The following is a 12,226-nucleotide window of genomic DNA, read 5'->3' on the forward strand; positions in this document are numbered from 1 at the left end:
GGGGTGGGGCAAGAGTAGAAGCTGCCTGTGAGGGATAAACCCAGTGGCCTGTGGGTTGCCAGCTGTCTCCTGGGAACCTGAAAACCAAAATGCCTCCCCCAGCCTTGGGGGCAGGTGGCCAGTGCTTGAGATTCGTCATCTGATCACAGGGGTTTCCCCTGAGGGGAACTCCGATTAGAATTGGGTTTAAAAAGAAAAGAAAAAAAAAGAAAAGGAAAGGAAAGGAAATTCCCCAGTGTTAGCATTTATAAAAAGGCAGCTGGTCAAGCATCTCTGAAGCTTTTGGCTCACCTCCTGTGATTCAGGCACTGAACTGTTTTTTTTCTGCTCCCCTGCTTCTGTGCCACAGGTACTGTCTGATGAGCGTGAAAGGCTGTTTCACTGACTTCCACATCGACTTTGGAGGCACTTCCGTTTGGTACCATGTTTTCCGGGGTGGGAAGGTGAGTTGAGCTGAGTCTCTTAGACTTTTGTCCAACCCTGGCTATTTCTTCATGGAGGGGCTCGCTCCATGCCCCTCTTTTCCCTGCCCCACGCCCAACCAGCTCCTACCCTGTGAGCAGTTTCAGGGCCACCTCCTCACTCTCTGTCTTCTCCTGGAGAGAAGGATCAAGGTCAACTCCTTTGCATCACATCCAGTTACCCTTCACACACCTGCTTAGCCAGTCTAGTGTTCTAAGCACCTTAGGCCAGATTAGAACTCCAGTTCTGGTTCCCAAGAACTCCCAGTATTCATTTTGCCTGCTGTGGTGTCTCAGCCCAGAGACTGCTTAACTGAAAAGTCTAGTTGCTGGCACTACCTGCCTCCAGGAACATTTTATATGAGGCACAGACGTCTCCCGGAGAGAGGAGGTGGTGTGTGCGTCCAGGATGCTCCTGCTGTGTTTGCTTCTGCGTGCACTCCATACGGCTGTTGGGATGCTCCTTGAGTATACGCTTGCCTCCTTCCTTGCCTGGGTCTATGTGTATGTTTGTTTTAACCAAACGTGTTGGAAGAAATTCTGGGTAGGAAGTCATTCTGCTTGGTTCCAGATGTTTTTCCTCCTTCTCCAGAGTGAGCACAGTCTGGGTTTATTTATTGGACCATTTTATCATATAACTTAGGAAATTCCCTTCTTTTCCTTCCCTTACCTCTCCAACAAGCCTGTGGCTCAGGAGAAAGAATGTTCCACAGAGTCCAGGAACTGTACCCACCCTGGCGTTTCAGCGGGAATGGAGATTCCTTAAAGGCAGGCAGGTGTGACCCAGAAGGGCGGCACCCCCTCCTCACCATCCCAGAGACCCTTTGGGCCCAGTCCTGGAGGTGGTCCCCTATCCTCCCCACTCCTAGGCCGGTGGGGCTGTCTCCTTGGGTTGTGCACAGCCTGAAAGAAATCCAGGACTTTGGCCCAGATCTTCAGCTCATTGCCTCCTTTTCCTCCCAAGATCTTTTGGCTGATTCCTCCAACCCTGCACAATTTGGCACTGTACGAGGAGTGGGTGCTGTCAGGCAAACAGAGTGACATCTTCCTGGGAGACCGCGTGGAGCGATGCCAAAGAATTGAGCTGAAACAGGGCTACACGTTTTTCATCCCTTCCGGTAGGTTTCGGCAAGAGTGGTGCTGGGCTCTCCCCCGGCCCTTGGCTCTCCCAGACACCGGGTGAAGGCTCCTGCATCCCTGTGGCCTCAGCCACGGTTTTGGGCCAAGTGATGGGGTTCTGTGGGCCTGGTGGCCAGTGGCAGTCCCTGAGAGGAGACGGCCTCTGTCCCTTTCACATCTCACCTGTGTCTCCCTGCCTGTTGGCTAGAATTCACTCCTGGGAAAAAGCCCAGGGCCTCCCTCAGGGAAGCATGAATGGCTTTCCCAGGACTTCCTGTGGAGATTTCTGTGTGAGGGGATGACGGTGGTACTTTGGGGAGGGGTCTGGGTTCACCCTCTTGAAGGAGGAATTGGGTTGTTTTACCCAAGGAAGTGCAGTGTATGGTAATGGCAGTCCCAGGGAGGTTCTGGGGAAGGGCAGACCCCAGGGTGAGGGGCTTTACAGGGGTGCCTGAAAGCCTAGGAAATGGGCAGAAGGGAATATACCTTTTGGAAAGGGCCCAACATGGCAGCCTCCCTTCTGCGGATCAAGGTGAAGTGTAGTTAAGGTCAATGTCAGCTCTTACATTTGGATTCCCTCCTTCCCCTACCCCCAAAAAAATTAAGAAGAAAAGAGAAAAAGAAATCAAGGCTACAAGTATAGTAGAGGGCAGTTGTTAAGAGCGCCAGCCCTGGAGCCAGACTACATGGCCTTAGTTTGAATTTTAGCTCTGGTGCTTACAAGCTGTGACTTCCTAGAAATGACTTTACCTCTCTGTGCCTCAGTTTTCATGTCTGTAAAATGGGAGTGAGACTTCCCAGGGTGGTAGTGAGGACTGAGTGAATGAAGAACTACATGCCTACAGGTATTTGGTGATGGACCGAGGACTTCTGGGCAATTACAAGCTAAGGCACCAGTGAGCATGACATGCCCTAGGGGTTAGGGAGTGCAGTCCTTGGCTATATTAACAGTTACATTTTCCCCAAGATGAGGAAGGTGACAGTCCCACTGTTGAGAGGAAGGGGGTCAGGTCACATAAAGCAGGTTGTGTTCCTTTTGGTTACTATACTTTGGAGAGTAAGTTGACCTGGAGATAGGAGTCTGGAAGTCACATCAGGTGAGATGAATTTGAAGGAGGAATTGAGTGGATTTTACCCAGAGAAGCAAAGCAGGTGTATGAGAACAGCAGTCAGCTAGTTGAAAGGTTGTCTCTTAGAAGAAGAGGTCCAGCCATGCGGTGTTGGAATGACTCTGCTCTGCTAGGTAGTGAGCTCCCTGTCACTGGGTGTATATAAGTAGAGGCTATATATAAGGCTGTGCCAAGGAGCCTGCAGGGAATTTGCCACTGAGTGTGGGCTTGAACCTTACGAGTATCCTTTGAAGCAACTAAGATTTATTGGATGGAGAAGCTGGTCACACTTAGGTTTCTGAGAGTTGAATTGGAAGCTGGCCTTGGGTCTGGACATGAAGCACTATGGTAGCATCTTCCACTGAGGGGATGAGACCTGCACACTTGTACTCTTCTAGAAAGTTGGGCAGAAAGTAGAGATTTCGATATTAGGGAAATTGGGGATTTGGAAGTGGCAGGGTGTAGTGGGGGTGACTTTGTTGCCATGGCTCCAGGTCCATCCTCAGACTTGAGAGGAAGGACTCCTACGTAGGACAGAATGGTTTGTAGTTGGTGGGCAGCATTTATGGTACGTACCCTGGCAGATGTGGCACAGAAGCTCGGGAAGGAAGTGGTACCCTTCTCGAGTGTGTTCAAGCCACTCATTAGGTGTTGGAAGATTGGCCATGGTAGATGCAAGGGAACTCGATAATGCTCTTGGCTTTGCTGCTGATGCTCATTGTGACCTTGGGCTGGTCTCTTCCCCTGTCTGTGCCTCAACTATCCTATCTCTACAACGAGTGGGGTGGGGCTGAACTGTGGAACCCTTAGATCCCTCCCAACCTGGCCCCCCTGAGTGCAGGCCTCCTAACCTCCCTGGGAGGACAGACCTTCTTCTTTCGGGCCTTTTTGCAGAGGAGGGAGGTGGCTCATTGCTTTCCTTTAGTCTGGGATGGGAGGGGCGTTCATTTTGGTGACTTAGCAAGTTGGGAAGGGTCTTGCGAAGCAACATTGGAGCTCCAGCAGGGGTGTGACTATCTGCTGAAGGCAGGAGGAGGATTTGAACTGCAGCTAGTGGGCTGAGTGAGACCCCAGCAAAGACTCCTGGCCCTAAGGGTTGTGAGTGAGATGCCAGCCTGTTCAGGAAATGGAAAAGTGGACAGTTAAAATTTGTCACCTTCTCAGGGGGACGGGGTACGTATGGTTCCCAGGCATTGATTTCTGCAGGGACCAATGAAATTTAAAAAAAGAAAAATGGGAGCTTGTAGTTATAAACTTGTAGTTTTGCTAAAGACGGGTGTTAATCAAAAACAAAGCAAAACAAAAACACCCTGGCATCTACTATTGCTGATTTTCACAAATGGAAGATGACGCTAAAAAAGTTGGAAGTACATGATTTCAGAATAAAGGACAGTTCTTTAAATCTGACAGTTCTGAGTTTATGAAATATCTGTGCCATCTCCGTTTTTCCCATTTTGTTGCCAACCAGTGAAAACTGAGGGGCCGGAGTTATGTAGTCACAGAAGTCATTGGGCACCTGGGATTCTTTCCAGCCCCAGCGCCCCCTGCGCTATGGACAGACACACATCTAGGTGTTGGGAGAGTTGGAGTGTGGCTTTGGGTGGACAGTGGAGAGCTAACCTTGGAGAAGCAGGCATCTCTCCATGTGGGTTCTTCTTCTTCTTCTTCTTTTTTTTTTTTAATATTTTATTTATTTATTTATTCATGAGAGACACAGAGAAAGAGAGAGGCAGAGACACAGGCAGAGGGAGAAGCAGGCTCCATGCAAGGAGCCCGATGTGGGACTCGATCCCAGGTCTCCAGGATCACACTCTGGGCTGCAGGCGGCACTAAACCACTGCGCCACCAGGGCTGCCCCATGTGGGTTCTTCTGTATCAGGAGTAGAGAAGCTAATTCTGGCATTTCTCACCTCTGACCTCCCACCATGGGTCTTTGTCACTACAATGCAACCTTGGACCTGTGTCCTCGTACCTCATGCTGGCCTCACATCTCCCTGTGGGTCATTTAGCAGGTCTTCAAAGTTCTAAGTTAACCAGGAAGTTGCTAGGTTGGGATGGTTTTAAATGTTACAGTGTCTTTATGAGATGTGGTTTAACTCTTTCTTCTTGTGTGTGGCCTGGGTACTGGCTGTGCTGCAGGGGTGACAGTTCTCAGGCCTCATTCCTGGGTGGTCTGGGAAAGCTGCCTGGAAGAGGAAGACTTGAAGGTGGCTGGGGAATGTTATCTGGAGAAAGAGGTGCGGGTTTGTCCTGTTGATGAGGCAGAGGCAGTGGGAATACAGTGGCCTCACCAGGGTGCACACAGCCAGGGGCAGGAGTGGCTGGCAAATTACCCAGACTTAGCCTGATCATTAGGTGGAAGGAAAACTTGAGGTGGAAATCATCCCCAAGGAGTGGGAAGTCAGATGGACCCAGTGACATCTTTTTCCTTCATGTGATGTGACCTGTGGCCAATGCCCTGACCATGCTGATGCGCTCAGCCTCCCCCTCTGGCTGCACCAGCTTCAGTGAACTATGGCTAATGGTAATAATAACTCATATTACTGAGCGACAAACATTTTACATACATTACTTTCTTCATAAGCAATGGGAAGAAACTTATTTCTTTATTTTTATTTATTTTATTGTTTTTTAAAGATTTTATTCATTTATTCATGAGAGACACAGAGAGAGAGAGAGGCAGAGACACAGGCAGAGGGAGAAGCAGGTTCCTCACAGGGAGCCCGACGTGGATTCCATCCCAGACCGGGATCACACCCTGAGCTGAAGGTATATGCTCAACTACTGAGCCACCCAGGTATCCTGAAACTTATTTCTTTAAACAAAGAAGATTCATGGGGGTGCCTGGCTCAGCGGTGGTAGAGCAGGCAACTCTTAATCTTGGGGTTGTGAGTTTGAGCCCCACATTGAGTGTAGAGATTACTTAAAAAAAATCTTTTTTTTTTTTTAAAGGTTTTATTTATTTATTCATTCATGAGAGACACAGAGAGAGAGGGAGAGAGAGGCAGAGACACAGGCAGAGGGAGGAGCAGGCTCCATGCAGGGAGCCCGATGTGGGACTTGATCCCAGGTCTCCAGGATCATGCCCTGGACTGAAGGTGGCACTAAACCACTGAGCCACCGGGGCTGCCCTAAAAAAATCTTTTTAAAAAAGATTTTTATTTATTTATTTTTTTAAAAAAATATTTTATTTATTTATTCATGAAAGACACAAGGAGAGAGAGGCAGAGACACAGGCAGAGGGAGAAGCGGGCTCCCCACAAGGAGCCCAACACGGGACTCAATCCCAGATCTCGGGATCAAGCCCTGAGCCAAAGGCAGATGCCCAACCACTGAGCCACCCAGGCGTCCCTTAAAAAATCTTAAATAAGTTTCCTGAGGCCCAGAAAGGTGAATGAACTAGTCCAAGGTCACACAGTTAATAAGCAACAGAGCAGGGCAAGAGCCCAGATGTGCCTAGTTTCAGAGTTGACCTGGTTCTCGTTCTCCATTAGCCTGGGAGTCAGCAGACTTATGATCTGGTCTTCCTTCTCAGCTATGTGACTTTGGGAGAATTTTTTGCTCATTTAACAAACTTCCTTAAGGGCCCACTTGGCAGTGTGGAAAGTGATAGGGGGGACTGTAAGACAGATTCTCTCTGTCTTGAATTCATGTCCAGCCAGGGAGCAGCCAGGATGGTGGAGGCCAGTATGGGGACCTGGGAAGGACCCTGAGGTCAGTGGCTTGATCTGGCCTGAAAGTGTTTCCCATCTTTGCCTTGTATTAAGAATCACCCATGACCTAGGGGCGCCTGGGTGGCTCAGTTGGTTGAGCATATGACTCTTGATTTTGGCTCAGGTCATAATATCTAAGTGATGGGATCAAACCCCACACTGAGCCTATGTTGGGCTCCAGGCTTGGTGAAGTCTGCTTAGAATTATTTTCTCTCTCCCTCATCTTTTCCCTCTGCTCCCCCTGCATTCTCTCTCTCTCTCCCTCTAAAATAAATAAATAAATAAATAAATAAATAAATAAATAAATAAATAAATAAATATTTAAAAAAAAAAAAAAAGAATCGCTCATGACCCCAAATTCAGGGGTAGCCCTAGGTGTTTTTCTTAGTCTTGGGACATTCTGAGAAAAAGTAACCTGAAGCTACTCAATAGTGTAATGTGGCTTGGGCCTCAGATGACCTGCCTGTAAAATGGGTAGAGAGTAGGGAGATGGTAGCAGTGAAGCAGACTAGATGTGAAGTGGAGGGAGTTGGAGCTCCAGGAAACCGAATGTTTGCTGCTCATCTCTAGCCAGTTAAAGTTGGATGAAAATGGCCTAGTGGGCCCACCTTCCTGTTTTTCTAGAGAAGGAAATAATTCAGATTATCTTGTGAAATTTCCCCATTTTTGTAACACAGGTGGATCAAACTAAACATACTCCTGAGTCTACCGCAGTCTGTGACCTGCCAGTTTGGATCATTGGTACCAGCTGTGAGGTCCTAGAGAGGAGAGGCTGCACCTTGGCAGCTGGCCTGCCCAGCCTGGGGCCTGGCCCAGCTCAGGGAGTCCATGAAGGAAGCAGGTCTTGGCCCTTTGTGAGGTGCATGACTTTTGGGTTTACCCCTACAGCAGCCACAAAGACAGACAAAGGTGGATGGGGGCGGAGGGGGCTTTGGTATCTGAATCCTGAGTGTCTGGGTTGTGGGTGAGAGAGGCTCCCTGTGCTCCACTGGCCCTCAGGTCCCAGAGAACACCTGTCAGTAGGTTTTGTGGGTCGCCTGCTTTCCTTCCACGATTGGATCTGTCCCCTGTCGCTTGGCCTGAATTGCCTCTGTTATTGCCTTCGTATTGCTGGTGACTCTGGCCTGAAAGCATGCACAAGGCAGATACCAGCCGCCCCAGCCCAGTCACCAGCCTGGGACACCTGCTCTCTCATGCTTACTGGGTGCAGCTAAGGAGACATCACCAGGAGGGGGGAGATGGATGGAGTCTATGAACGCTGTTGTTTCCCCTCCCTGGTTCTTCTGGAGGGGAATGTTTAAGTCATGGAGCAATCTGAGGAAGGCTCGGGGGTGGAACTTGGCAGTGACTGATCCATTTGAGGCTGCCTGACCCCCCTGTGAGGTCCTGGCTTGGGGGATAGAGGGGTGTGGGTAGAAGTTTCTAGAAGCCCTTGAAATGCCTGGGGGTATAGATTTCCTGTCACTCCACTTGAAACAGAATCTCTCTTCTATTTCCTGCTTTGCTCACACAGCAGGGTAACAGGTTGGGTGTGTCTGCATCTTCTACCTGACAGGACAGAAGGGAGAGTCCAGGGCTGATAAATGCAGATTTACATGGGGACCACTCTTTGCAAACCTTCAAGGAGGAATGAGATGACCACAAATATCAGTGGCAGTTGCTTACATGGACTGAGTTCTTGCTCACCAGGTCCCCCACAGGGGAGGCAATGATCTCCCTCATTTCACATGGGCAGATGGAGGCCAGGAGAGGGGATAGTCAAGTGCCCCCTATTGCATAGTGAGTCAGCCATGGAACACTTTTCCCCCGGAGGTCTGGGGAGCTTGGGCTTTCTCTAGGGCTCTGCGTCAGCATGTGAGGAGCATAGGAACAGGACCCAGGAATCTTTGCCCCATTCAGGCTTTACCCCACCATATGCATCTGCTTGACCTCGGCGGTCCTAGGTCTCAGTTTAGGAAATGTTGCGTAAGTAACATTGATGGTGGTAACAAGAACAGTAATAGCGTAGCTCTGCTCAGCAAAAAATATATTAAAAAATATATATACAGCTGAGAAAATCAGGTGCTCCACAGCTGAGGTGGAGAGGCAGAAGCAGATGTGGAAGCCAAGTCGGCAGCCGTACTTGTCCTGCACAGAGGTGCGAAGGTGTCGGGAAGGCGCCCAGGTGTTGGCAGGAGCGCACCTGCCCAGTGGAGCCAGCAGTGTGGGGAGCTGACAGCAGCACCAGGTTACACAGAGTCTTAGTTCTTGTGCTCTGGGCTGGTGGTTCCCTGGCCTCCCCCATGACTGCCTGCTCATCCCACTCCCTGATGGCTCAGCACCCTGAGTGTCCCACAGATGGTGTCCATGGCCACCTGTGGCTGCCTGTGACCCGGGGTTGGCATCTTTTCAGTGGAGGTATAGGGGCTCTGCAATTGTCCTTCAAGCAAACAAATAATTCACATGAGTTGGGGAAGAGGGGCCAGGAAAAGAGAAGACGTGGGTGCCAGGGCTCAGGATCCTGGGGCTTGGGTTGTCCTGTCTGTCACCTTTGTCCTGTGCTGACCCTGTCTTTCACCATGAGTCTCTCTGCCTCTGTCTATCCTTGCCTCAGCTCTATCTCTCTTGTTTCTCTCTGTGTGTCTCTTTGCCTCCCTGGCATGTTTGCAGTCCCTTTTCCTGGGACCTGTAGGCCTGGTGCACTAACCAGTGCAGGACGGGTTAGGCCTGGTGCACTAACCCGTGTAGAACACCAGTACAGCATAGCCATCAGAAACGGAGGCGCTGTGTGCTCGCTTCGGCAGCACATATACTAAAAACGGAGGCGCTGTCACTTAGTAGTTGTGGCTTCATTCAGCAAGTCACTAACCTTCTCCTAGCCTTCGTTTCGGCATCTGTAAATGGGAGTGGATTATAATCCTGCCTGTCCCCTAGCTCTGCACTATTACTATAGGCGGGAGTGCATGTGGGTCTGTTGAGCCCTTGAAACATTCCTTTGCCAAAGGAATCAGGTGGCTTGATTTGTCTGGCCTTCACAGACCGAACAAGGCGACACCCTGGGTTCCAATCATTATAACTTCACTTTTCTGTGTGTCGGGCAGGCATGTGTCTGGATCTTGTAGTTCTGGCAAGATGTCACTCCAGAGTTGTGGCCTCAAGCAATCCTTCGTGACTCCTCCTGAGACTGGTGGTCTCTGGGATTCTGAGGGGCGGGTGAGCACCCTGAATGAGAGGGGTCCAGCTCCCTGGCCAGCAAGGGAGGGAGACAGGGCCTGCCTCTGCTGGCTGCTGCGGCCAGGCCTGCAACAATATGAGGAAGCCTTTATCAAGGCCATCCAGCTGCCTACCACCGTCTTGAGCCAGCTAAGGGTCCGTGCCTGCAGTGGTCCATCAAGGCTGTGTGTCTGAGACCTGTCAGCCAGCCAGGAACCCTGCCTTCTGCATCAGGCAGCCCGAGTATCCTCAGTTCTGGCCCTGGTTGCTCACTGAACCTCCTGTGCCCTTCTGCATGCTTCCATAGGTGACCCTCCCACCCCAGTGGTCCAGGAACCAGTGGCTGATCCTCTCTCTATGCCCTCCCCACCCCAGGTTGGATTCATGCAGTCTACACCCCCGTAGACTCTCTGGTATTTGGCGGAAACATCCTGCACAGCTTTAACGTGCCCATGCAGCTGCGGATCTATGAGATCGAGGACAGAACACGGGTAAGGCCGCTTCCTTCTCTCCTCGTGGGATTGCCCAGCCCCTGAGCTCTGTCCGGCGCTCAGGGTATGTGGGACAAGTGATTCCAGAGTCCTCCTTGGTCCCCCCTCCCTCCTGTTCCCTGCCTCAGCAGGGCCTTGGTCCTTGCAGGGGTGGTTGGCAGGAGTCCCACCCAGAGCCCCTGGAGTTTCTGTTCAGCTCCAGGCCAGGCCAGTGGCGGCCAAAACCCCCTTCTCAAAGAGGAAGTATCTTTTGAGAAAGCACTGTGAAATATCAGGAACCCTGCCTCTTTCTTCTCGTGTGTAGGGAGGGATGCAAGGGAGTTGGGCAGGGGATTTTGTGGTTATTACTGCTGTGGTTCAGAGGGGGGCCTTGGAAAGGTCAGCTCTTGGGCGTGTGTCCCCTCCATCCAGGGACCCCAAATGTGAAGTAGTACCCTGAGGAAGGCAGTACCTGTGAGTACCTCAGGATTGGCTCTGAGCTCTGTCTCAGTGTCTTGCTTGCAGGGTGGGGTGGGGTGGGGGTGTGGAGGCTTTTCCTCTTGACGGTGACAGTAACATGTAGGGTCTCCCTGACCTCCACCACCCCAGGACTGGGCGGGGGGATGCTGAGGCTTAGACACCTGACCCGGTGCTCCTTTCCACTCCGCTCCATGAGCTTCCTCTGGAAAGTACTGGCTGCTTGCATCTGTACCCTCTTCCCATTGTGGAGTTTGGCCAAGTGTCCCCAGACATTTGAGACCGATTTGAGGGAGGGAAACGAGCCAAGACAGTGCCCATTCTTTCTTCTTTTTTCTTATAGTTATTCAAATATTCATTTCTTTTTTCTATTGAGATAGAATCCGCATACCATAAAATTGACAGTTACAATGCCCAGTTCGGTGGCATTTGGCGTATATTCACATAGTGTGTAACCACCACTCTAATGCAAGGACATCTTCATACCCCAGAAAGAAACCTCCTACTCATCAGCAGTTACCTTCCATACCACACCTCCCCACCCCACCCCCCAAGCCTTTGGCAACCAACACTCTGCTTTCTGACTCTACGGATTTGCCTCTTACTGGACGTTCTATAAACCGAATCATATATTGTGTCCTTTTGTGATTAGTTGCTTTTACTTCTCATGATGTTTTTAGGGTTCATCCATGATGTAGCATGGATCAGTGCTTCGTTCCTTTCTGTGGCTGAATCAGAGTCCATTGTATGGATAGACCATACCACATCTTCTTGGATTTTGCCCCAGATGACTTTTTTTACCCTAGGGAGGTACTGTCATGCCTGGACTCTAAAGAAGCATCTCATTGAGGCAGATGCCTTGGGCCAAGGGTCCCCACCTTTCTTGGTCTATAAACATATAAACATAGGTCTATAAACATCTTGGCCTATAAACATAGGCCCTGATCTGCACAAAATCACATACATGAACCAAAATCTTAGCTGCTGTGTATCTGACTTCTCTAACAGTCTCGACGTTGAGGGACCTTGTCTGAGGGTTTCCTGGGAACAACCTTGAGCTGTATTCAGTGGTCAGGTGTGCTGACAAGGGCAACTGCACATCTTCAGATTGATGGGTTTGCTGCTGGGATGCCTGGATCTGCAGAGACAGTCGTTTTGTGGATTTTCTCTGTTGCCTGCCTACCATCCCTTTTCTGGTCTGGGGGAGGCCAGCCACAGCCAGCCCTGGTCTGGTGGATGCTTCTCTGTGGCTTTCTGGGTGTGAGTGGTCATCTCAGTCTGGGTCAAGTGCTGTCTGGGGCTTCAGCCAACTGTTCTTTGGCCAGCCCTGAAGAATGGGCCAGTTTGCGTGTGAGCAGACTTGGGCGGGGGTGTATGGGATAGAAAAGAAGAAATCTAGAAGAAGTGAGGCCCATGACTTTCTAGCCAATTCCTGAAAGCCAGAATCGGCTGGGATTTCTAAAGGCTTTGGCAACTTGCTTGACAGCTGTCCCCCCTCCCCTGGGGAATCCGAATTATATATCTCCGTGGATTTGGGCCCCATGATTCCATCAGGAGCCCAGCTCCCCTCCCCTGCTTGGTGGGAGGTGGGAGGGAGGGTAACAGTGTGGAACCCCCAGCGTCACACTGAGTGCCTGTAGGATATCATGCCCATGTTGAGATAAGCACGGCAGGGTCCCGTCCCC

General features: G+C 50.6%; 1 protein-coding gene across 16 annotated transcripts in view; it reads left to right on the forward strand.

Annotated features, from left to right (window-relative positions):
• The window catches only part of KDM2B (lysine demethylase 2B), a 118,890-nt gene that overhangs the window by 36,794 nt on the left and 69,870 nt on the right, over positions 1-12,226 (forward strand). For all 16 annotated transcript variants that reach the window (XM_026018762.2, XM_026018766.2, XM_072722795.1 and 13 more), the window contains 3 exons: positions 350-443; positions 1,426-1,579; positions 9,970-10,085. In XM_026018762.2, the coding sequence (XP_025874547.1) occupies positions 350-443; positions 1,426-1,579; positions 9,970-10,085 (364 nt within the window). The remainder of the gene's footprint in view (positions 1-349; positions 444-1,425; positions 1,580-9,969; positions 10,086-12,226) is intronic.

Source organism: Vulpes vulpes, chromosome 10 (assembly GCF_048418805.1).
Source record: "Vulpes vulpes isolate BD-2025 chromosome 10, VulVul3, whole genome shotgun sequence".
Lineage (NCBI taxonomy): Eukaryota > Metazoa > Chordata > Mammalia > Carnivora > Canidae > Vulpes > Vulpes vulpes.